Genomic DNA, 25,630 nt, shown 5'->3' on the forward strand with positions numbered 1-25,630 from the left:
AAAGAGCTGGGTTCAGTCTTCAGATTTGTTTGCCCTCTGTTACCATATCAGAGTCTGCATACCTTTTTCATTGAGGCATAATGAGCCATTTTGATTCACCATTAATTGTAGCCGACCGCTTTAATCATAAGCAGGAACAGAAAACAATAACCTGCCCTGAGGTGTATACGTTATACGTTTTCAAAACAAATGCCTAATGTTTACCTTCACATGGTCTAGCGTAGCAAAGTACTACTTTGTTAATTCTTACTCAATCACATTTATATGCTAGAATATGTTACCACCAGCCCCTCCAGCTCTATCCTGCTACATAATGTAACCCAGCACCACATGTCTACTACAGCACCAGTTACCATGGTGTCAGGCGCCTGCCCTGCTACGTAATATAACCCAACACCACGGAGTGTCTACTACAGCACTAGTTACCATGGAGACAGACGCCTGTCCTGCTACACAGTGTAACCTGATATCACATGCGTCTGGTGCTGGTCATTGACCTTATGTGTTTGTAGAAGAATTAGAAGGAAGCAGAAACAATATGTTATCTTTCTGCGAAGGTTAGCATAATAATAACATTGTATTCTATTCTATATTTTCTTAGCAGTTAAATGTAATATAGCTGTGAGATCGCTGGTTGTGTAGCGCTCCCGTTTGGCTGCAGGGTAGTACGAGCACTTGATGTCTTCATATCCCGCATCAGAGATGGTCTGTAGTACGAAATCCACGTCCAGCTTCACCGTCGGGTGTCGGACGCCTCCTACTGCATAGAAGCTTGCACCTTCGGGAGAAAACATGAAATCAAGTGAAAATTCCACTTGCAGTCATAGTTGGGGAAAATGTGTAATAATATATATTTATATATCTATATATCAATATACATCGATGAAGGCTAGACATCCGGGTAATAAGATACGCCAAAATTCCAATTCTAAAATCATATCCAGTGGCTTGAGTAAAGGCTTTATATATATTTATATATTTATATATTCATATATTCATATATTTATATATTTTTTTATGTCAATGCCACCAGTTCCGTTGCTAAGCGAATCGTTGGTAAGGGAACCGTTGCTAAAGCAACTTTTCCTAAGGAAGCCGTTGCTAGGGCAACCGTTGCTAAGGCAACCGTTGCTAAGGTACCGTTGCTTAGGAACCGTTGCTAAGGAATCTTAGCGTACCTATGTATGTCTGCAGAATAAGCGTCCCTCCGGGCTTCAGCAAACTGGACACGTTTCGGACTGCCTGCACGTACGATTTCCTGGGACAGAGAAGGACATATTAGCAGAATAGGAATATTAAATAGATATATATAGTATATATTTATAGTATATTAAATAGATTAAAACTACCCATTCAAACTTTCTCTGCTATCGTATACAGAAACGACCCTGTCTGGTTATTTAAATGCCTGAATGACAGGCTCAAAATCTTACTCCTTCCACGGCGCCGGCGGGCAATTTTTTCTGGTTTATTAAACCATTTGGTGTCTAGGACATGGACATGGCATGGTATACACTGCTTATTGTTGCATTCTATCTTCAATGAATAGAGAGCTATCAACAGCATCACGTTATGTGCTACTGTGGCTATATATACACTATTGTAGCATTCTATCTTCGACGTATTGAAATGCTTGATTAAGTATCATTACCTGTCAGTGCAGGCAGTTTCAATGCAGTAAAGCGTCATCACAGCGTCAAATGGTTCCAACTGTAGCGGTTCTACCGGGTTGGATTTGTGCACGTCACACGGCACCACAGCCGTAATAGCCTGGCGAAGCTGCTTCTGGCGCTCTGCCCAAATATCTCTGAACAAATAGGGGAGTATAGCATCCATGTTCATATTGCAAAATGTTAGCTTTTAGCAATTAATATGTAAAATAATTTCATCAGGTGGTAAATGATCCATCTAGCTTCAAATTCAATGAATGTCCCTCCCCTATTTAAGATTTGTCCAGCTTTTGCACAGTTAACTAGTCATAATTACTCTGACGAAGATTACGGAATGTAGTGGAAACGCCTGATCTTGATAAACAAGTTGTAACCTAGGGTACAAAAAGAAAACGTCCAAAGACTAAGAGACTGCCACCAGTGATAGCCGTTGCCTAACATACTTTTAAAATTCCATAATTTGTAGAATTGCAGAAAACATTTTGAGCTTTTTGACTCTGTACTATATCGCTCCTCCTAGTATAGTCTTAAATCAGACGTTGAGATATTGAAAGTTACCTGGTTCCTTCAAAGTCACAGAAGTACTGCACGTATTCACTCCAGTCGAAGGCGCCTGGGTCTTCAGCAACCCACTTCTGTATCTCAGCTCGGCCGGACTGCGGATGGATGAATGAACTTTCTTGCTCAACAATCGTACATGGTACAATGTGTGGCAGTACACAACAATAATACAAAACTAAAGTAACTTACAATTAATACTACAAACTACTATTGATTACAATATATGAGTTACAATATGGTCATATATTGATGGTCTGGTATCGCTTCTGGAATGAGGTTTACAGAAATTGACCTATGTGGGCGGATATGGGAGCTGGACATGGCAACAATATAGCACTTAGTTTGTTATTGTAAACATAATCCGATAGGCGATTTGTCGTAATATCCAAGCAGATCGTACAGTGGCAAAACAGTATCCATTGGAGATTAGAATAGTGATTATATTTGGTGAAGCACTAAATAATTATAATAAGTTGAACATCGTACCTCACTGTACTCTGCACAGACGATCTCAGGGAAGACCCTGCTGGCACTGATGATCTGGTAGATTGTAGGTCCGGAACCGACGTCTATTAGTCTTTTCCCTTTAACTTCACCTGATCAACATGAAAAAAAAAAAAATATTTCACTTGAAAGAGATGGTGGACGATATAAACTCCCTGGCACGTTTGATCAATTGCTAACGTCACGTATTAGTAAAGTCTCGTGTGAATAAAGTCACGTGTTTGTAAACCGTAACTCTCGCGAGATCACGTTGTGAAGTGATTGGTCATCCTGATGAAGGCGACAGTGGTCGCTGAAAATTTGATCCCTGTAAATTGTGTGTTGGAATAATGTTTAACGTTTTACTATTATAAAAAGGTGTTCTAATACAGTCAAAGGTGTTGGGTTACATTATGTAGCAAGTGGCAAGACAGAGTTGAAGGGGCTGGTCACCATATGTATAATTATATTTGAATGTTTGAGTAAGAATAAACAGAGCAGCAGATTGTTAGGCTAGACCATGTGACGAAGCCGACGCCCTTCACCTGAATTTCCAACATGAAAATAGACCGGCGGTGTTAAAATATATTATGTAGCAAGTGGCAGGACAGAGTTGGAGTGACTGGTCGCCATACATATGAATAACTGACGAAAGGTAGTAAATGCTACCTGATTCGTCGGACCGTTTCCAACATCATATCCAGTTGCTTGTGTAACTGATTTTTTTTATAATGAATGAGTAAGAATAAACAGAACAGTAGTTCGCTAGCCTATACAGTTTGAAGGTATACTTAAAGATTATGTATTTTCTTTGCATGTGTTACTTTGCTAGTTTTTAATCTTATTCCGTGTCTTACCACTGTTGAAGACGTCGTGAAGGATGTCGATGGCCTTAAGACCTCCTTGCCCTTCGTCTGGTATTTCTCCCATCAAGGGCACGAAATATTCCTCAAGATAACCTCTGGCGTCATCAAGACTGCAGTCGTCTTTCTTCTGATCAGTCATCTTAGAAAGCTTTGATTCTAAATAGGGGGAAATGGCGTTACCTCAACGTGTTAGGTTTTGTTGCAAAATTAGTTACAAAACGTGATTTACAAAAAAAATATCAGCAAACCGTCGATAAAACTGTAGATTTCTGGGTTCTCCAGCACAGCCCTTCTACATAATTTACTACAAATAAAAACTGAATTGTTTTTATGTTTAGATTTAAGTGCAAACAGACAACAAACAAAATGTGTCATTGGCCACTCATAGTCATAGTGTGTAGTTGAGCCGGGCGGCTCAAATATAGCCTGGTTACCAAACCTATTATAGCTCCCGAGTCCTACAGCATCTCCACTATTTCTAGGACTGGGGAGCTATGATAGGAGGGCCTGCAAAGGGGGGGGGGGCGACAACGCTCTACGCTGAATTCAGAAACCTCTCGATTACGCTTTACGATAAATTCCAAGTGGCTACAACGCATTACGTATAATTAAAACGCCGAATACGCTCTACGGAAAAGGGCTTGCGGGCCCCCTAATAGGTTTGGTAACCAGGCTAGCTCAAATGGACATATTGATGTGGCGATTTCTAGCCAGTTTCTTAATGACTCAGACAGTATTTTCAATAAATGATATGATAATGATATCAATCTTTATTGCATGTTCTTGATGGGCTAGATGCACAACAGGGTATGCAGTATGCAAAAACATGAGTATTTCATACTGCACTGAAACGCTATATTCTAATGCAAAGTGATGAGAATAAAACAACACCTACCGAACAGCAGGACTCTCTAGTTCCAAACCAGCCAGCATATCGACAAAAATGGACCTTTGCCCTAGTCGAACTTTGGGCCCTTCGCAGGGGCTTGCACCAACTTTCCCAACGCAAACAATGTCTTATACAAATATAGTGAAATGCGATATGCGCCTGATAAATGTTAACGGTCTCTCTCTTCAAATTCTGCGTAGAGATTAACCGTATCGACCCATCATTGTATTTATATTGCGCGACCTTCAATCCAACCTCGTACGACCTTGTACCAACTAATTAACCCAGAGCAAATATCACATCAGACTCACGTGGTGGGAATGTGAAGTAAAGGTTATAGCTCTGGAATTGATCTAGACTATTGGACTTTAGTAGAATAAAAACGGCATTCATTCATAAATTGCTGCAGACGTTGGTAATACCTACAAGATAATACCTGTCAATCCATTCAATTTTCTCCATACACTCAAACAAAAAAAACACAAAAGAATATTGCAAACAAAATCGACCTTTCGAAGTTTATTGCACTGAAATTATAATATATCAAGTCATTTATAGCATACAATCAAGCAGCTTTGATGGATTATTACTGTATTCAATATTTCAGACAATATTGCCGTTGACTCTACCTGTTTCTACTTAATGCTGTTTGTCAATCACAATCAGTACTAGAACCAAAAGATTTTAAAATAAAAAAATTATTTGCATGTGAAATCTATTCAATCTATATCAGCTCTCACTCAGCATTATCTTCATACACTCAAACATAATGAAGATATATCAAGTCAAATATAGCATATCATCCAGTATCTTTGATTTATATCATTTCATTTACATGATAGTGTCGTTGATTATACGGGTACCTGCTTCTGTGCTCTTCAATCACAACCTGTGCAATTACTAGCAAAGATTACGGGATCCAACAAAATTATTTGCATAGAGTCCTGAAGATTAATATGCATGTTTTTAAACTTCCTTATCATTCGCCAAGCTAGCAAAAAAGTTAAAGGTACATTAAAAGTATTTATTATCATATTTATATTATTGACCATGAATTGCACTGGTTTTTATTTTACTTAACAGCATCTTTTCCATCAAAGCTTTTGCAAACTTGCCCAACCATCTATGTTGACTGTGACTAAAAGGGCTAAACTTTCCAGCCAACACTAAGTAAATTAGGACTTACCCAAATTACTTAGTGTTGGCTAAAAAGTTTAGCCCTTTTGGTCATAACGAAGTATATCAACACAGATGAACTTTCATGCTGACATCTATGTTGACTTTCAACTCGTAAGCATCACGAAAGTGCAAAGCGTATAATGTTTATTCCATTGTCGTCTCAGTTTAATCGCTGGTGCCGTTAGGGAGGGGCGTCATGTCCTTAGCAAAGGTTTGTGACACGAGCAGGGGGAACACAAGGGTAGCATCAGCGAAAATCTGAAAGAGGAAAAAGACTGTTACAAATGTATTTGCAATTATAGTGCATTATATGTTATGAATTTGAATCAGATACAATGTAGACAGACTTAGAATTTGAATTAGCTAAAAAGCCTGGCTTGTCAACTGTACTCCTTCAGAGGCCTGACATATTACCTGTCTATTTGGCCAATTTCTAGTCTTTCCATCGCAAACTGTACTCATTTAGCGGACCAACTCCCCTGGCCTGTCTATTCGGGCAATTTTGTAGTCTTTCCAGCCGCTTCTGGAGCCTGGTAGAGGCTGATAGAGGCTCATACCTTAACAGGCCCTACAACTACCCTCACTGCAAGAAATTGCTGCATAATGTAACTAAACACCACAGGGTGTCTGCTACACCACCAGTTACCATGGTGACAGGCCTGTGGTCCAGGCCATTTACCTTATGTGTTTGGAGAAGAAGCAGGGGAAAAAAGAGAGCAAAACAATTATGTTTTACCTCTTAGAACTTCAAAGTAAACATAATAAGCTTAATGATAAGCCCGTACCTTAACAGGCCTGGCGGTGTCCTTGATCTTGCCCCACGACACGGCCTCGTCAGGTCGGGCTCCCCCGTCCGACCCGTCAAACTCCTGAGCAGTGTTAATGAACACTCCGTACTCCGCACCGCCTTTCTATACAAGGAAACAAAAGATACAAGAACACATTTATCAACTACAAAACTAACATTTGCAAAGCAAATGCTTCACACGGTCTAGTCCATTGAACTACTGCTCTGTTTATTCTAAATAATACATATATGGTGACCAGCCTCTTCAAGTATGTCAATAGGACATTTTTGGAATGGGATACGTTTAGGAATTGGACATGTTTTGGGATGGGACATGTTTTGGAATTATGGGGCATGTTTTGAAATAAGACATGTTTAGGAATTAGACATGTTTTGAAATGGGACATGTTTTGAAATGGGACATGTTTTGTAATGAGACATGTTTTGGGATGGGACATGTTTTGGAATGAGACATGTTTTGGAATGAGACATGTTTTGGAATGAGACATGTTTTTGAATGGGGCATGTTTTGAAATGGATGGGACATTTTTTTTGGAATGGAACATGTTTTGGAATGAGACACGTGTTGGAATACAACATACACCTACCATCTGATTGGCGTTGTGGATGTGGTGCTTGACCAAACCGCCTCCCAGTATGATCATGCCGCTGTGCTTACTGTGAGCAGCTATGCTGTCCATATTCTTTATATCTGCAGAGGCAACAGAAATTAATGAACTAGAAAGGTAACATTTGCAAAGCACAAGCATGAGGTTAACGTTCACATGGTCTAGCCTAGCAAGCCATTGTTTATTCTTACCCATAAACAATGATATGCGTTGTGACACAGTCTAACAATGCCCTGCAACTTGCAACATTATGTAACCCATCACAACAGGGTGTCTGCTACATCAATTACCATGGTGACAGACGTCTGGTCCATGATACAAACAAACATACCCTGCACGATGTCCAGGACCAGTCCCGGGGTTCTGTATTTCAGTCTTCCCACCCACAAAAACAGTTACACACAAACCCGCGGCTCTGCCACCCAAAACAAAACTTCCGCCCCAGAAAGTAATGAACGTACCCTGCACGATGTCCAGGACCAGCCCTGGGTTTCTGTAGGCGTGCATGAACAGCATGTCCCCGATAGAACCGTCCGTGATGGCGGGACTGAACACTGGGATCTCGTTCTAAGGAAAGGGGAAGAAAGAAATAGAAAGTAAAGAACCGAATCAAAGCCCGAGTGTCAGCTTTTTTAGCCTTCGTCCGATGCCTGAAGCGAATGATTGTAACTTACACTGAAATAATGTTCATTTTATAACATTTTTGTGTATCAATATAGGTATATTGGACCGTCCTGTAGATGAGTACAAAGTTATAAAGCATGGTCGGTTCCTACGAACATCGAATAAACCGCCGAGTGAGCGAAGCCATTATATGGCGTAATCATAACCGATAGTTATGGAAACATGTGGCCTTCTGAACACCATCTTGCTTTAGGGCAAGATTGTGTTCAATCTAAGTTTTCCATTCAGTCGAAAACGATTGACATAAAACGACAGTAATGGCTGTCTAAATATATATCGGTACGAAAACAACATCAGTGGTAAAGGAAAAATACTTTACCTTGTAGCACCAGTAGTATATAGACTCTGGGTTGTCTATTTCTTTTCCAAGCCGGGCGATCAGTTTCGATGGTGTCCACAGAATCCCCTATATAACAAACCCGAGTAGGAGAATATGTAGTGAATAACTATCAAATTGCACATAATCTTATTTTCCTGGTGTTTTTATGTTGTTCTGAGCAAGAAAGCAAAATTTGTGGTCGATGACTAACTTGTGCTGTAGCAGACACCCTGTAGTGTTGGATTACATTATGTAGCAAGTAGGTGGGACTGGTCACCACATGTACATGTCTGAATGTGATTGAGTAAGAATAAACATGGCAGTAGTTTCTTAGGCTAGACCATGTAAAGGTTAACATTATGCATTTGCAAATGTTACCTTTCTAATTCATTATATAATTGTGAGACTTGTCAGATAATCTATTAGTCGAGGGCACACCTCTAGTATTCCTTAACTTCCCGACAAGAACATACAATTACATACATGATTTTGACAAATATTATACCAAAACACACAGGTAAAGTTCAGTTACATACATGACTGTACATTTACAATCATCAATATTAACACACAGCAACATCACCACCACAACACAACTGCTATATACGCATCTATCCACACGTATTTCCCCACCTGCTCTTTCTGTTCCTCCAGCATCTGGTCCAGAATGGGCATAATCCAGTCCTCGAACAGACAGTAGTTGTCGTTCGGCACCAGGAGGTTTCCCGTCCTGTTCAGGCCTGGGTTGAAACAATACGCAATTTTCAGACTTCAGTATTGTTAGTCAGCATCCAACATTCTAGGCCTTACTTGTTTGGTGGATGCCATTCCCTGGTGTTATCTGTCTATCATGATCGAGTGGCCAATTTTACTCTTTGCTGGTAGAGGCTATGCTTTTCGGCCGATGCCATTCCCTAGCATGGTATCTGTCTATTTGGCCAGCTTCTAACTCTTACCAGCCGCTCCTGAAGCTCACTGAAGCCTGATAAAGGCTGTTCCTCTCGGTATGTTATCCATCTATTTGGGCAATTTCTACCCTTTCCTTCCGCGTCCGAAGCCTGAAATAGGCTATACATTTCGGCCAATGCCGTTCCCTGACGCGGCGGTACATGTACGTGTTATCTGTCTATTTGGCCGATTTCTACTCTTTCTAGCCGCTGCTGAAGCCTGCTAGAGGCTATCTCCAAGAAGATATTTCGGTGGTCGCAAAGACAGTATCAAATTGGCCAGGCAGTATCCATGTATCGGGTATCGGGTAGCCAATGTATACTGCATCGTCAATGTATACTGTCAGGCAAATGGACGCTGTCTTTGCGACCATCGAAAGATCTGCTTGAATATTGGAGGCTATACCCTTAGGTCGAAGGTCCCTCCCCTTCAAGTTGAAGTCTCCAAGATACGTCGGGGCGAGACACTTGATGAAGTCTTCCTCAATCCCTCCTGCTGACGTCACGATGCAGTCGATCTGGAGCAGAAGGAGAAGAAGATATTTTAAAAATTCCTACTGCAGTTCTAAGGCCTTATTGGTTATGCAAATCAAACAAACAAACAAATGCGAAGTCCCCAGGAAAAGAATTACAGACCAGTCTTTCGCAGCTTGAACCTACTGTGCAAAACTACTAACTAGAAGTCTAAGGGCGTTTTTTTTATTTCTTATGTAAGTCAAACAAGCAAACAACCAAAAAATATCCCGAAAATAGATTCATCAGGTTGGTAAAGTATAGGATACAGAAGTGTTCTTTTTCACAACCAAGATAATCTCACCTAAACTGAGATCTGAGGAAGATCTCTCATAGACACTGAAACGTAAGCACAGGTGAGACAATCTTGGTTGTGTAAAAGAAAACTTCTGTATCCTAAACTAAAAACTAAGCCCCACCATCCTGTGTTGAGCCAGGAACCTGATGGTGTCCCTCACGCCAGACGACACCAGGTTGGAGGTGTACCCCAGGAAGATGGTGCAGTCTGATCTCGGCCGGTAGATGGCGTCATACTTCTCCTCCTCCGGGCTGAGGACGGCGGGCTTGGACCTGTGCTCTCTCTGTAACCATGGTAACAACAGGTGTAACAGGTCGTAGCTGCCGCCGCGCCGCGTGACTGTGAAGCTGATGTGCTTCGCCGAGGGGCGGTTATACGGGCTATACAGATACAGAAGCTGGTGTGTTACGCCGAAGGGCGGTTATACCGGCTATACAGATACAGAAGCTGGTGTGTTACGCCGAAGGGTGGTTATACCGGCTATACAGATACAGAAGCTAGTGTGTTACGCTGAAGGGCGGTTATACCGGCTATACAGATACAGAAGCTGGTGTGTTATGTAGGCTATACAGATACAGAAGCTAGTGTGTTATGCCGGCTATACAGATACAGAAGCTGGTGTGTTATACTGGCTATACAGATACAGAAGCTGGTGTGTTATGCCGGCTATATGGATACAGAAGCTGGTGTGTTATGTAGGCTATACAGATACAGAAGCTAGTGTGTTATGCCGGCTATACAGATACATAAGCTGGTGTGTTATACTGGCTATACAGATACAGAAGCAGACCTCCAAGAAATATGCAATCTTCGGCTTCCTGAATTCCCCCCTATGGACCACCAATTACCTTACCCGGGTGTAACAATACATTCAGTTACATAGGTTTGACATAGATGACAGTATATTATTTTTTAATCTTACATGTTCATATAACCGTTCTTTACACTCTCACCATTTGGTTGATCTGCTCGATAGCCAGTCCAAAGTTGCTGGCCTGGAAGCCTGTGGTCAGGTAGTGCTTGACCACTCCATCAAGGTTCACGCCTTTGTTGAAGTCATATCCTTCGATCTGCAGTACAGTAAAAAAGAAAAAGAAAAAAATATAAGGAACGAGAAATTGGAGATTTCAAATCTTCCTAAAGTGATCGTTAGCCTGCAGGGTACCACAGATAGTTTATGTCCGACCCTTAAGTCCAATCGCTACCGACTATGGTAGTTTACGTGAACTAACCAGCATGGGGCCCAGGCCATCTGATCGGTTATTTTCTATCATAAAGGTTCATCTGTGTTGGTAGTCACGTATCACACGTTTGAAATTCAAAACTTTGTTCCAACACAAAGGTACTGGGAAAGACCAGGGTGACTGGTCGAAAGCTCTATGTGAGAGCGTTTACCTTTATGTTGGAACAAAAGGTTTTACTTTAAACATAGTCATTTTGTTGTGAACTGTGAAGGGATTCTATGTCGTAATTTAATTGAGTATTACACACTTACAGCCCACTTACCCAAGGCCGGCGCGTGTTTGGTCACCTAAGATAAGGTGTAAAATATTCCCAAGGCCGTTCTAGACATCCAAACACGTGCTGAGATCTCGCCAAATTTGCACTTCGGCACCTAGCATGGGGGTATAGGCTACCCTCCATAGCATGCCAAAAACTGGGGGGTTTGGGGGGTCTTCGGGGTCTTTGGGAGCTTTTATGTGCTATTTTCTGATTGCATATAGACAACCTAGCCGGCCTGGTTGAATTACCCCCGTTTTTAGAACTGGGCTAATCAGAAAACAACCGAAGACCACCAAACCCCCAGTTCTATAAGCCTGCTGTGGAGGCTAGGTATAGCTATAGGCCCTGGTTGAAGTACGTCCCCGCCCCCTCACACAGTATCAATTTAAGTCTCTTAGGTCAACAACATTCTGCAGGTATTGCAATTTTAGGCTACAAGGCATATGCGACATAGAAGTAACTGTACGATAGTATATAGATGTATATTTCTTTTAGGTTTATATATATTTTTGCTAATTTCACCTTAATTGCGTCATCAGGCATGTCCACACTTTTGACCAGCACATGTTGCTCGGCTTTAGTAGCTGCGTCCGCCATCTTGAAGTCAACTCGAGCAAAAAAGTAGGGGTCCTTCCTGGTGTGAGTGGATCTAACGTTATGGCCTGGTACTAATATTTCACAGGTTGTATTTGCTGAAAGAAAAAAAACTGGCGTGGTTTGTCTACAGGTAGTTTACACATCACACACGTGCGCAGATTATGCGAAACAGGCAAACAAAGCAAAACAAACCAACCTTACAGTAAATACACAGCTTGTATTTACTGTAAAGAAAAGCTAGTCTGTTTTGCCTAAAGATAGTTTGCACTCAACGGACAGGTTATGCAAAAAAAGCAAAGAATAAAAAAAAAATACCTTATCAATCTGCCCCTATGCCGCCTGCACTTAATAACTAACGTACTACTAACAGACCAGGTGGGTTACACCTCAAAGCGGTTCACCCTTTATGCGATTCAAACAAATAGAACTGTCGACCCTCTTAACACGTGGATACTTTGTACTTCGCACGGACTGGCACCAATAGGAACAGGGCGAAGGCCAGGGTTGTTTCGATCAATTTATAATCTCACCAAAAATATGATATCACAAATTAAAATGTATCACCATAAAATCGACCATATAGTTCATGTTCTACACGTACCAATTGCAAAATCTAGCAGTGCACAAAATCTAGTAGTGTAAACTATTAATATTAGTAATATATGAATGGTATTGGACGTTTTTGTTTGTTTTTGTAGATTTAAGATATCGTTACTACAAAGTGGTAAACATGTGGGCTGGCGTGATACCGGATTTATAAACAGATACTGTATATATCTGTTTATAAAGTCTAATAAATCAAATCAAAATATACAGATACAGAAGCTGGTGTGTTATGCTGAAGGGCGGATATACTGGCTAAACAGATACAGCAGCTGGCTATACAGATACAGAAACTGCTGTGTTAAGCCGAAGGGCGGTTATACCGGCTATACAGATACAGAAGCTGGTGTGTTACGCCGAAGGGCGGTTATACCGGCTATACAGATACAGAAGCTGGTGTGTTATGCCGAAAGGCGGTTATACCGGCTATACAGATACAGAACCTGGTGTGTTATGCTGAAGGGCGGTTATACCGGCTATACAGATTCAGAAGCTGGTGTGTTACGCCGAAGGGTGGTTATACCGGCCATACAGATACAGATACAGAAGCTGGTGTGTTACGCCGAAGGGCGGTTATACCGGCTAATTTAATAAGTCAGAGCTAATACATATTTTCCTACCGTATGATGCATACCTGTGAGTTGGCTGGTCGAATGTTCTAGGTGCGTATAGGTACCACAACTTAGTACCTGTATTCACACTGTGATTGTATGTGTTATGGTTATCACACGATCTCCCACTCTAATACTGTATAATTTGTGTACTTTGGGTACATTGTCTCACGCTATCGTTCACGGTACGGACCGGTATAAGTCATGTGCTGGTTGCATCACATATTACCACTTCTCTCACGGGACAAGTGCTAATATGTGATGCAACCAGCACATGACTTAATACTGGTCCGTACCGTGTACGATAGTGTCAATAGGGCCAACAGCTAGTTACGCCCCCTGGTGCATCTCTGCTATAATGCAGGCATCTGATATTCATGTGGGTTTGTGATAATCTTTATGTTCACAGGTCTTGTTTTCGGTGTGTCTGCCCCCTCCCCCCCTCTCTCTGTGTTTGTTTCGCCACAAAACAGTAAATCAAGCAACTGGTATGATTTTGGAAAATCATATCCAGTTGCTTGAGCTAATGTTTTTTGGCATATCTTACTACCTGTATGTCTAACCTTCACCGACATGTGTATTTGTTTGTTTGTTTGTGATTCCTGCTACAAGCGTGTATATACGGGAGACTATAACAGGATGTTAGGTCAAAGGTTCCAGAAAAGTTTATCTCTTTCCTGATTACAATAACTAATATGCATGTGCTCTAAAAAAGACAAGAACAATATGAAAAAAAGCAATATATTTTCCAAAATGTGCGTAACACAGTTTGCTCTTAAGGCAAAGCTACCGAAGCACCTGACAGTGTATGATCTAACTTACATACAAATCTCCTATAATTCGACTAGCCTGGATGCCACCCCATTTGTATACCAGGGCTCCCGTACACGCATCCTAACCCCCTTGTCTATTTAATAAGGCCATGTTGATTTGATTATATGGATGACATCCTCCGGGAGCCCCAAAACTGATGCGCGCGTGCGAATAAAAAAAAGTTTTGCAAAAAAAAGTTCTTTTCATTATGAAATCTACGTGGTCACGAGGGTTGAGCAAATGGCACAGAATATGCTTTGGCGAATAATCTAGTCTTCAAGTTCATTTCTTTACAATTTCGTCTTTTTTCGTTTGATTTTGGCATTCTACGACATTGGTATAGTTTTTATTAATTTTTTTGTAACTTATGGTATATTTTTGCTCGTTTTGCAACTGTTTTGTACGATTTACAGTATGGTTGAAAACTTTTTTTTTGAAACGGCCGAAAATTCATGCGCGCGCGGATGTCATCCATATAATCAAATCAACATGGCCTAACAAAGGGAATGAGTATAACACCGATATACTAGAAGGGGCACACCCAGTCTATCAATCGATATGGTACATCAACTTATTATTCTCCAAGCAGAGGTTTGGGTTTGGGGTTATTTTTGGCGTGTTTTTAGGCTTTTTTATCGGGGTTTCTTTTTTGCACTGGAATTTTGTTTGGGGTTGGGTGAAAAAAATTCCAGTGCAAAAAAGCCTAAAAACAGGCAAAATTACACCAAAATCAAACCTCTGCTTGAAGAGTACCAACTTACCAAATAGCATGAAAGTAGAAATCTGATAGTTGCATTGCATATTTACTAAAGTATACATGATTACTACTCGTAAGCAGCGTTCAAAACAAGCGGTAAGATATAAGATGGTAAAAATAGAATTTGATGGAAAATGATAGTTTGTCTATCTAATAACACTACTTAATCAAATACATATATTGATCTTAATACAAGTTAGGAGATTTTATATATATGCTCAACATCATCATATACAAATCATATGCCATATCCAAAATCGTATATGTGCAAAAATGTACAAGCATATCATTCATATCTCTGGAAAAATGCATTATTAATGTTTATTTTGATATTTAAGTTTAAAATCAGAGTTTAAAGCAAAGGAAAACATTTAATCACTGTTTAAGAGCAAAAATTGTAAATCTATGGCAACTAATTTTAAGCAGCTCCAAAATAAAAACAAAATGTAAGCAACAGATGAATTTTTTTCTCTCTCCAACACTTAGTTATCTTTATCTAAATTTTTTTTATAAAATTGTACATGTAGCTATGGACGTCAGTAAAGTTTATAATTTTGGCACAACAAACATGTTTTTTTAAAACAGTAACTATGTAACTTATCTTAAGCTAGTTAAAAAGTTATGTAAAACCTAAAAGTAGAAAAGACTGGGTGATATAAAGGAATTTGTACAACCACACACTGAGAAGGTATACTGAAGTCTAAAATCTTTGATTTTAAGTTTTCAACGGGGGTATTTTTCAAACATGCCAAGGGGGTCTGTGAATAGTTTCATCAGGTTGGTAAGTCACTGAGTAAAGAGACTCTTTTTACACAACCAAGTGCAGCAGTGCAATTTTGAACCAGTCAGAATTGCCCTGAGGAAGGTGACAGACGGTCACCGAAACATCGGCTGAATAAAAAGACTTGGTTGTGTAAAGAGAGTCTCCTTACTCAGTGCCAAGGGGGTGCAATTCTAGTAAAAGTCGCTAGATGTCGGTTTCCTCTAGGTGAGGGATCTTGGGTAACTGGTCCTGGTAGAAATCAACTGGGAACTGTATAATGAGAAGGTATACTTAAGACAAATGTAACACAAATGTCAATTTTTTCAACGGGGGTATTTTTTCAAACATTCCAAGGGGAGGGTGCAATTCTGGTGAAAGTCGCTAGATGTCGGTTTCCTCCGGGTGGGGGATCTTGGGTAACTGGTCCTGGTAGAAATCAGCTGGGAACTGGAGAATGGATGACGTGTCGGGCTGGCAGAACTGGTTGATTGACAGCTCGTCCTGACGACAGAAGAAAAAATACAGGTCAGTTATAGAACTATAATTGTATTCATTTTTACTTACTAGTATTACCTTCGCCAAGAAGGTTATGTTATCAGTAGCGTTTGTCCGTTTGTCTGTGAACAGCATAACTCAGAGCTATGGATGCATTGTCATGTAACTTGGTAGGTGGGTAGGCATTGATGAGATCTAGATAATATTCCTTATACAAAATAAACCAAACAAGAAATTTCCTCGACTTCCTGAATTCACCCATCTCTAAGTCATGCTAGCTCCTAGCCAGATTCTGAAACTTTTTTTAATTACTCACAGAGACTTACTTACATTTCGAAACCGCTTGTTAATGTAGGAAGCAGAATCTTATAGGAAGCAGAATATTCAAACCGCTGAAGGTGGCTTCCTCAACAGAAAGAAGAAGGGAAGAAGAATGTCAACGTCTATTTATTATCCTTCTGTGAACATGATTCGAATACTGACCTCTGACCCCCAAAGATGGCTTCTCCTGAGGTCGTCCGTGTAGGGCGGAGGTGCAGTACCGGTAGGGGGCGCTGCGTGGTCGAAGGTGGCGTTCCTGTAACCATCAGGCTCCCTGCCCAGCTCGCCATCTTGAGCTGGTTCTGTGAGGAAAACCACGGTTAGTGTTCAGCACTCAACTTGGCAAATCAGAAAAATTAAAGGTAACAATTGCAAAGCAAATGCATAATGTTTACCTTCGCATATGATCTGCTCTTTAAATTCGTACTCAAACACATTGTGACAGGGGTCTAAATCCCTCCTACTATAAAATTGCAATGATGTAACCCAACACCAGTTACCATGATGACAGCCATCTGGTTCAGGTCATTGACCTTATTTGTCATAACGCCGCCTAGCGACTGTACTGAGCACAGCACTTACTGTCGGGGTTGACGGTGTAGGTGTGATCCTTGTTCTGACGTTTCCTGTTCTGTACCAAGAGATAACTACAGACCGCTAGGAGCGCTACAGTGGCGTCACCACGACACCTAGCGACTTTTTGCGGTATAACACTTACTGTCAGGGTTGACGGTGTAGGTGTTACTCTTGTTCTGACGTTAGTGTTTTCTACCAGGATGACAATTGACAGCTAGGGGCATGCATCTACGGCATCATAACGCCATCTAGTGAGTAACGTTATATATATAGTACTTACTGTCAGGGTTGACGGTGTAGGTGTGGTTCTTGTTCTGACGTTTCCTGTTCTGTACCAGAATGACAATGATGGCCGCTATAAGCGCTACTGCTGCGATGACGCCCACTATGATTCCGATGATGCTTGGCGTTCCCAATCTCGACTCTGGAGCCTCTTGTGGGCCGATGACATTCGGTATGGCTAGATGGAGCAAAATCAAATGGTAAAATTAGGTGCCCAAAACCGGACGTTTCAATGCAGTGCACGCTAGTCGCTAGGAGTCACATCATCAAACATACTAGTACTATTTGTTCGGTTAACCCACATATAAAATTCCATAACATTCACCTAATAGCCTCTTGACTTATGCAGTCAAACTACAGAACAGTGATACGGAAAATATATGGCAAAGGTTATCACACTATTACTTTATTGGATCTGCCCAGAGGCGTTGCCAAAAAATAAATGACACAACAAAGTATCATGCAATGGAGAATGGCTAAGCTTTACTAAACTTATTAAGTTGCGGGGAAATCTAATAGTAGAATTCACCAAATGGCAACTAGCAAGCCTGAAGTTTTTTTTTTCAGCTTGAAATCAGTCTGCATGGTAGACAATAGTGCTGCATGCTCAAGGGAGACTTGCTTGTAAGTATATCTTATAGGCATCTAATGTAATTTCAGGGTGGCGAAACTGAATTTTCAAAGTCATTTTCCTGGGCATTCTTTCAATGTAGTTAATGTAGTATGTTAAGTCCCTGAGACTGCATTGGATGCCTTTGTCATAAACGAAATCTGAATTAAAGCGTGCTTAAATGTCTTATTTCGTGCAGTGCAAAGTAAAAAAGTGTTATTTATTAACCTTCTGTAGTTGGCCTGCGCGTAGTCGGCGGAGGGAGGGTGGTGTCTAATGGGAAGAGAGGGTCAAAGTTAGTACAGGGAGTAACTACATAAACCACACTGTTATCAATGTTAACTTTCTTCATCACTCATTAACCTATAGGTTACTTGATTAACCACTCCGTTAACTTATCAAACCGTTTGTGTAACTTGTTTGTCCATTTTTACACTATTGTGATCTGGTGTGAACTATATCTTGCTATACGTCGATGAAGGTTAGACATCCAGAAATACGATACGCCAAAAGCAGTTACTCAATTCCGCAAGCAACTGGACATTCCAAAATCATATCAAGTTGCTTGAGTAACTGCTTTTTGGTATATGTTTAAAGTTCAAACAAAAAGAAAAAAGTTTAAGTTTCACACGAAAATGCTAGAGATTTAACTCTCAATTTTCCTCAAGCAAGGCCCCATTCCACCGTATTTGCTGAGCCTGATGAGTACAGATCTTTAAGTTAAAATAAACAAAATCTCACAATTTTTTTTGTCAGAGAAGGCCTCAAACCTACACTGATCACAAAATTTCAAACAAAAATAATAAAAATTTAGTTTTCCTCAGGCAAGGCCCTAGACCCACCGTAAATGCTGAGCCTGATGAGTACAGAGTTTTACTTGCAGGAGAAAAAAGTTCAAAAATTTTCCTCAGAAAAGAAAAGAAAAAGATCACAAATTTTCCTCAGACAAGGCCCCCGACCCACCGTAAATGCTGAGCCTGATGAGCACGCCCACGCTCCTCTGTGTCTCCAGTGGCGGGATGGGACCTGATGACTCGCACTCGTACTTCGCCAGGTGGTCGTCTAGCGACACAAGGCGGGTCAACCTGGACACCGCGTCACCTGTGTGAAATAGTGTAGTGTTAGCTTCAATACTTAGAACTCTAAGCATTACTGTAGACGTTAGAGTAGATATCACCTAGATATGTAGTAACTTTGAAGAGCTTACAATACACTGCACCTGTTACAATTGCAATAAACTTTAACCTAGCGACTCACCCATTTTAGTAAAAATGAAAGGAAGTGAAAGTTCAAGTATGAAATCTTTGGCTGTCATTTTGCCTGTCAACTACTCCCACCCATGTGCTATCAACATACACTGTCCGGAGAAGCATACACACGAATCCACAGCTAAGACACCCAAAGCAATACTTCCATAGAGCCACTAGGTAGCACTTACTACCTTGATTTTCTACCTAGTAACCAGTGCCGCTGGGTAGCACTTCCTACCTATATTAGTGTCTGGATCCGCGGTGCTGTTGTAAGTGTACAAACTGCTGTCGACCCGCACGTCGTCGCGGTACCAGGCCAGCTCGGCGGGCGGTTTCCCGCCAGTGGACGTGCACTCCAGCACCAGCTCGGCCTGCAGCGGGAGGGACGTCGTGCCCAGGTTTACCGCCGCGCCGTTCAGGTAGGCCGTCAGTACCGGTCTGCTGGGGAGGACTGGAAAATACCAGATATGTGAATTAACACCATCCTCCGATCGAAGAGCCCTCTTTCGAAGAGCCCTCTATCGAGCAGCCTTCTAGAACAGCCTACTATAGTATAGAACATAGAACAGCCTTCTATAGAACAGCCTTCTATGAACAGCCTTCTGTCGAACAACCTTCTATAGAACAGCCTTCTATAGAACAGCCTTTTATAGAACAGCCTTTTATAGAACAGCCTTCTACAGAATAGCCTTCTATATATCGAACAGCCCTCTAACGAACAGCCTTCTATAGAACAGCCTTCTATAGAATAGCCTTCTAGAGAACAGCCTTCTATAGAACAGCCCTCTATAGAACAGCCTTATATAGAACAGTCCTCTTCATCAGTTCTAAAGAACGAAACTGTTCTTACCTAGGACATCGAGGTCCACTATAGCCAGCCCCTCCGAGTTTCCAACCGTCACAGTACACGTGTATTCTCCTATGTCGTCCAACGTTAGCCTCTCTATTCTCAGGTTAATCTGGTCTATTATGGTGACCCGGCCTGCGTAGTCCGGGCCCGGGGGTGTCACTACGCCGTCCAGCGCCATGAAGTAGATGATTTCCCGTCCTTTGGTCCACTTGATGGCCCTGATCTCCCCGGGACGCGCGTCATGGTCGCACTGCAGAGAAGCGACGCCACCGTCCGCCCCGCGAACTGCAACTGGCGTCTGACCAAACCCTGTGGACGTGTGAAGATGATGACGGTTAGTAAATATACAAAAAGCGTTCTGTTGTAGTACCACAAAAGCCGCTAGGGGTCCATCATAGAACGTGTTCTTTGTTCATCTGACACTTATCAACCTAGATAATTTGCAGGACGAATCCGTTATCAAACTCACAAAACTCTAAACAAGCAACGCTGAAAGTATAACCTTCCTGGTAAATGTAGTATAGTAAGACATTAAGGGCCCCGCCCCTGGTGCGTTCTCAAAAAATCATGCATAGGTTACAATACAACGGCAAGAGAGCAGAGTCGGGTTTGCTGTTATGCCGAATTCGTCCGTATAGGGGCGATTCTACACCATGCCAGTGGTCGACTCTCTCAATGGCATTCACCACGTACATGGTTACCTCACTCTATAAAAACTCTAGATCCACGAAAATTCACCACACAGAAAAAAAATGTATCCGTCCATAGTGTCGGGCACAAGTCATTACAATGCAACTGCCCCCATAGCACACTTGGTTTGGCTGTTATGCCGAATATGTCCGCATAGGGGCGCTTCTACAACATTTCTGTGGTCGATACTCTGGCATTCACCACATAACATTACACGATTACCTCATTCTATAAAACCCCTGGATCCTCGAAAAGTCGTCCCTAAGTGCGGGTATCTGGGCAGGATTTAGGCGGGATTTTCCCTTTATCTGATTGGGCGATGCGCTCGGATACCCTGCCTTTTAAGGGGGCTCAAAACGCGCACAGGGACCGTCCATTATTAGTCTCAATTGGGGTGTAGATTTGTTACGTATTGGAGGAATGTTATGCTAAGTTGCAACTAGTAAGGCGTCATCCTCTCTGCATTGTAACGTTTTGAACTGTCACATTTCTTCTTAGTTTCGGCTAGAAAGGTATGTTTTGTATGTATGTGTATGTGGTTTAGTACCATAACTCAAAAAGCTATTGATAGATTGCCATGAAACTTGGTATGTGCTTAGGTCTTGACCTATCGAATAAATCATTAGATGTTAGAACCCCTGGCGACTTTCCTTGATACTGTAGCATAACTTCCGGTTTTGATAAATCATGTTCTGGACATGCTGTGATCATGATTTTTGGGTGGTAGGTAGCTCTTATGCTCGCAAAGAAGTGACATAAGTTCCCCTAGCAGCTTGTCCTGGAACTACAGGGGCTTCCCAATACAAGAGACCAAAGGCTAAACGTTCCCCCCTAAAATACCAACAATGGTCGATCCCCAACGGAATCATCAGTCGACCACTTCACACCCCTCTTCAGTGCTTTAAACCATGGCGGCAGCCCTAACCGCCCATTGTAAGCCGTCTTTAGGCAGAGACTCGGGTTTCATGACCTCACTGACAGAGAATGTAGGCCCGCAGACCGCGTAAAAGAACGGAGAAAGAAACTTATAAGGTCAATGGATAAGGGTAATCTCCCAGAGAAGCAATAATTAGCTTTTATTTTTGTCCGTTAGCTTTCAGTTGCTGCGGTATGACATGCATGCACAGTCAAGGCTACACATACATAGCCTCCATAGCATGCCAAAAACTGGGGGTTTGGGGGTCTTCAGGGTCTTTGGGAGCTTTTATGTGCTATTTTCTGATTGCATATAGACAACATGGCCGGCCTGGTTGTATTACCCCAGTTTTGGGCTAATCAGAAAACAGCCGAAGACCACCAAACCCCCAGTTCTATAAACCTGCTACGGAGGCTGACGCATACGCCAAGCGCTACTAGTACTACGACGCGGTCAAATTCAACATAAGTTGTTCTGCGATTTTGATGTCGTGCAATTTTCAAGTAAGTTGTGACAGAACCAAAAACTTACAGCATTTTGGGGATCAAGAATTTTATCGGTATTAAATAGAATTTTGTAACACACATTTCCGACTATATCCCAAGAATGACATAAGCTTGCGATGGTACACAGCGACCGTGCAATGTATGTGAGTCTATGACCAACAGTTCTAGTAGGGAAACAGAATTTTTAAAACCCCTTAATTCTTGGTTGATAAGTCTTGTACTTAAATGCCATGACTATTTCTCGTTCCTTTCTGAACTGGTTTTGTCGAGTTATTCTTTGCTGTAGTTCTTCAATTCTTATCCTGTCTTTGCATCTCTAGTACATATATATCTTCCCTCCCGTTCCACTTAAATCCTTGCTATGTCACGAATTTCTGTTCTCGTGTGAGAAGACAACATCTTGGATCCTCGGACTTGTTTAGCAAAACACAGCCAGACAAAAACGGAATGAACCGCAGTGTTTGTTCCCGGTGAGAGTGAAAACATTATCCGTGGTTTGTGGAAACGTTGAAAGGCTTTAGAAAGGCGTCGGAATTTGTTGGGACGCTGTAGGTTTTAAGTAGAGGTGGTCACACTGGTAGAACACACACATATACAGTTTTCGTGGTCAAAAAGGTGCCCTCCTCCCATTTTGTGACTTGCCACAAATAGTTTGGTTGGTCTTTTTTCATATAAATACAAAGATAAAAAAATAGAAGTAAACTTGGCAAGATTTTACTGATAAAAGGACTGCATATTCAGAATATGAAATTGCCCCCCCCCCCTTTCTTATGTGAATTTTTTTACAAAAGATGCTACAAAAAAAGACAACAACATTGACATCATTCACTCAGAACTTGATTTGATTTTGATACGTTAGAATGACGGAAACAACATCTGGAATCCTCTATCATCACTTAGTCAAAGTCACATGGGGTTTCCTCTCTTTAATCAAGAACCTTCTCTCAGGAGTTGTGTCCCAAACACTGGCAGTTCATGAGGTCATGTTTTGGCTGTCCATTGTTTCAGATAGGATACAAAAAAATGGCAAAACATCAAGTCATTGTTGCTGCCCTGGAGCTATATAGCTTTCCTGTTATTATAAACATGCATCCCTCCCCATCCGGTATAGAAAATACAAAGTCATGTCCTTCCCTTTTTTTGTGCGTCTCTTAATTAGTCAACCCGTATAACCGCTTTTCGGTGTAACACGCCAGATTTGCGGGCATGCGACTAAATGCTCATATTACAACGAACGACTTGCCACACCTTAGTACCTATCTAATCCCTAATTTGAATAAGCCTAACATTTTCTACAAGAAAAAAATGACAAATTAAAAAAAATACAGAATGATACAAGACAAAATCTATCTGTTAATCTGGAAAAATTGATTTGAAATGCCCCCCTCCCCACTCGTTCTCTTTTGTCAACCGCCTAATGTAAAGAAAAGCCATGAAGGTCAAAGGTACGAGTCAAGGGCATCTGGTGCCCCCCTCCCCCATTCCGCCAGGTGAGTCGAACACCATGCCTTAAAAGGTAACGGGACTTTGTTCCACTGACGTCATCGCCCATGAACGCTTGCTACACCCACGTACACGCCAGACAGATGACAGAAGAAACACAGACCCACAAACCACAGAAAGGAAACAGTCATGACTCTGGTTCTCCAAAATCCACATAAACCACACTGATGAATCATTCTTTCTTGTAGTATGATATTTAAAATGAATCTGCCACGAGACGCAAAAACCAAAAGCACCAGTCAAACAATTCATGAAAATTAAAAAAAAAGAATTATCATTATGAAACATTTGAAAAGAACTATAGAACAGGTTAAAAGAACTATAGAACAGGTCACAAAGAACAATAGAACGCTTAATGCAAAAAGAACTTTAGAACAGGTCAAAAGGAACCATAGAACACTTCAAAACAGAACAATAGAACGATTCAAAAAGAACACTAGAATTGTAGGTAGAAACTGTAAAGGTACTGTATGTGCTGAAATAGTCGCCGTATGTAAAGTCTACCCCGAGGTGCTGACAGAAACTCGCGGCCCGGAATGTGATAAACAAGTTGAGGAAACCAATTTGCGGGCAGACTAACGATGTGATGACAGACATTGTACGCACGGCGGGGTACAACACTGACCTTGGACGAGCCGTACATACACGTAGATTCACCGGGTTTGCAAATCAGTTTTTGACTCATTTTTGGCCAACAGATCTGACGTACCCAAACATTGCAGATAAACACTTAAGCAAGATGTTTTATACATCTCGACTATTCAGTATTCTGTTGTTCTATTCTCGAATATACACCAACTTCATTCATAAAATTTGCGAATGTCAAGAGTTTGTAAAGACATACAACCAAATGGATGATTTACTTGCTGAAGTTTTGGTTACCTTTCTTGTCTTGCAATGGGTTCGAGACTGCTTGAAAATTATACGACACCAAAACTTTGTACGACGTCCAAGGATGAATTTGACGTAAAAGTTTTGTCCAAGAATTCCAGGTAATAAGACTGATGCAAGTCCGAATGCATAACCAAGGACATTATACAACATAACCAAGGCGGTTGAAGAGGTACAACAAACACTTGACTCTCATTTTGACGTGTACGGTCCAATTAACGACAACAAGAAGGCAACGCCCAATATACAATGGAGCGACGATTTGAAATGTAACGTAGCAGATCAACCCATACCGGGTCATGATCCAAGCCGGTGCCGCCATTGTTCGAAAAGCTGACCTTCGCTCCGAAAAGCTCTAAATTTCTCGCCCTTTGTGGTTCAGTACACTGTAGTAACAAATACAGATGGAGCGACTTTTGAACTTAACACATGTTGGCAACGTTGTATATTAGCCTCCATAGCATTCCAAAAACTGGGGGTTTTGGGGTCTTCATGGTCTTTGGGAGCTTTTATGTCACGGTGTTTATGTGCTATTTTCTGATTGACAACATAGCCGGCCTGGTTGAAGTACCCCGTTTTTTAAAACTGGGCTAATCAGAAAACAGCCGAAGATCACCAAACCCCCATTTCTATACGCCTGCTACGGAGGCTAACGTTGTATATGCTTAGCCTCCACCAGGCCTTCCTACGGGGGTACGGATCCTAGAATTCGGTAAAAAAGGGAAATAGTTGCTGGCCAGGGGAGTCAGTCCGCGAAAGAGTTAATTTCTTCTAACTGAAATGAACTCTACGCTGGCTTAACTCCTCTAGTCAATTATTTTCCCTACTGGCTAAATTTTACTTATTTTTGAACCCATGTTGTTAGTGTGGTGGGACTAGTATGTGCAAGATCAGGCTTTTTTTCTGCGTATCTGCATTAAAAAAATTCCTGCACCAGACAAATTTTACCTGCATCACTCAGAAGTTTAGGGAGTATAGGTCGTACTATAAAAACTGTTCAGAAACCATTTGATGTCAAATTTGGAAAGGTTGAAAAGAGTTTCTAGTACCAGCCCCACGAGTGTAGCTGACGTTGCCATGGCGACAGCCAGTGACGTCATGAACGAATCTTGACAAATGACAGCCATTAAAACACTTGACCCTCGACCACATGGCGGGAACATTCTGCCATTATGTGCTACAGGCAGGAGAAACAGTCTGGCCGGAAAAGGGCGCGGCTGGAAATAGTAGAAATTGGCCAAATAGAGAGATAACACGCCGAGGGAGTT

The 25,630-nt window shown here is 41.4% G+C and overlaps 3 protein-coding genes across 3 annotated transcripts in view; all 3 read right to left on the reverse strand.

Annotated features, from left to right (window-relative positions):
• Positions 1 to 580: 580 nt before the first annotated feature.
• On the reverse strand, positions 581 to 3,719 carry LOC109468493 (indolethylamine N-methyltransferase-like). The gene is made up of 6 exons (XM_019766736.1): positions 3,572 to 3,719; positions 2,718 to 2,827; positions 2,229 to 2,326; positions 1,652 to 1,807; positions 1,155 to 1,258; positions 581 to 778 (listed from the first exon to the last, which is right to left on the reverse strand). Exons 1-6 carry the CDS (start codon positions 3,717 to 3,719, stop codon positions 588 to 590), a joined length of 807 nt encoding a protein of 268 aa, XP_019622295.1. The 3' UTR covers positions 581 to 587.
• Positions 3,720 to 4,976: 1,257 nt separating this feature from the next.
• On the reverse strand, positions 4,977 to 12,376 carry LOC109468936 (deoxyhypusine synthase-like). Its single transcript, XM_019767316.1, has 11 exons — positions 12,241 to 12,376; positions 11,851 to 12,020; positions 10,779 to 10,895; positions 9,947 to 10,108; positions 9,421 to 9,532; positions 8,701 to 8,807; positions 8,068 to 8,154; positions 7,526 to 7,631; positions 7,044 to 7,147; positions 6,434 to 6,559; positions 4,977 to 5,906 (listed from the first exon to the last, which is right to left on the reverse strand). Exons 2-11 carry the CDS (start codon positions 11,923 to 11,925, stop codon positions 5,814 to 5,816), a joined length of 1,089 nt encoding a protein of 362 aa, XP_019622875.1. The 5' UTR covers positions 11,926 to 12,020; positions 12,241 to 12,376; the 3' UTR covers positions 4,977 to 5,813.
• Positions 12,377 to 15,548: 3,172 nt separating this feature from the next.
• The window catches only part of LOC109468933 (leucine-rich repeats and immunoglobulin-like domains protein 3), a 16,394-nt gene continuing 6,312 nt past the window's right edge, over positions 15,549 to 25,630 (reverse strand). Inside the window, exons 2-8 of the mRNA XM_019767314.1 lie at positions 19,857 to 20,165; positions 19,245 to 19,457; positions 18,720 to 18,857; positions 17,985 to 18,029; positions 17,145 to 17,324; positions 16,451 to 16,590; positions 15,549 to 15,973 (exon numbers count right to left, since the gene is read on the reverse strand). Of these exons, the coding sequence (XP_019622873.1) occupies positions 15,854 to 15,973; positions 16,451 to 16,590; positions 17,145 to 17,324; positions 17,985 to 18,029; positions 18,720 to 18,857; positions 19,245 to 19,457; positions 19,857 to 20,165 (1,145 nt within the window). The 3' untranslated portion in view covers positions 15,549 to 15,853. The remainder of the gene's footprint in view (positions 15,974 to 16,450; positions 16,591 to 17,144; positions 17,325 to 17,984; positions 18,030 to 18,719; positions 18,858 to 19,244; positions 19,458 to 19,856; positions 20,166 to 25,630) is intronic.

Source organism: Branchiostoma belcheri, unplaced genomic scaffold, assembly GCF_001625305.1.
Source record: "Branchiostoma belcheri isolate BF01 breed outbred unplaced genomic scaffold, Haploidv18h27 scaffold2, whole genome shotgun sequence".
Taxonomy (NCBI): Eukaryota; Metazoa; Chordata; class Leptocardii; order Amphioxiformes; family Branchiostomatidae; genus Branchiostoma; species Branchiostoma belcheri.

What these genes read in the sequence shown, in the direction of transcription:
- LOC109468936 (XM_019767316.1), bottom strand. Translation starts at nt 11,925, where the DNA reads ATGGCGGACGCAGCTACTAAAGCCGAGCAACATGTGCTGGTCAAAAGT. An exon ending in TCCTGGCTCAACACAGGATG is followed by an intron (nt 9,533 to 9,946) that starts GTGGGGCTTAGT and finishes CTTCTGCTCCAG; the next exon opens with ATCGACTGCATCGTGACGTC. An exon ending in ACACCGCCAGGCCTGTTAAG is followed by an intron (nt 5,907 to 6,433) that starts GTACGGGCTTAT and finishes TTCCTCTTTCAG; the next exon opens with ATTTTCGCTGATGCTACCCT.
- LOC109468493 (XM_019766736.1), bottom strand. Translation starts at nt 3,719, where the DNA reads ATGACTGATCAGAAGAAAGACGACTGCAGTCTTGATGACGCCAGAGGT. An exon ending in TCACGACGTCTTCAACAGTG is followed by an intron (nt 2,828 to 3,571) that starts GTAAGACACGGA and finishes CATGTTGATCAG; the next exon opens with GTGAAGTTAAAGGGAAAAGA. An exon ending in GAAACTGCCTGCACTGACAG is followed by an intron (nt 1,259 to 1,651) that starts GTAATGATACTT and finishes TCTCTGTCCCAG; the next exon opens with GAAATCGTACGTGCAGGCAG.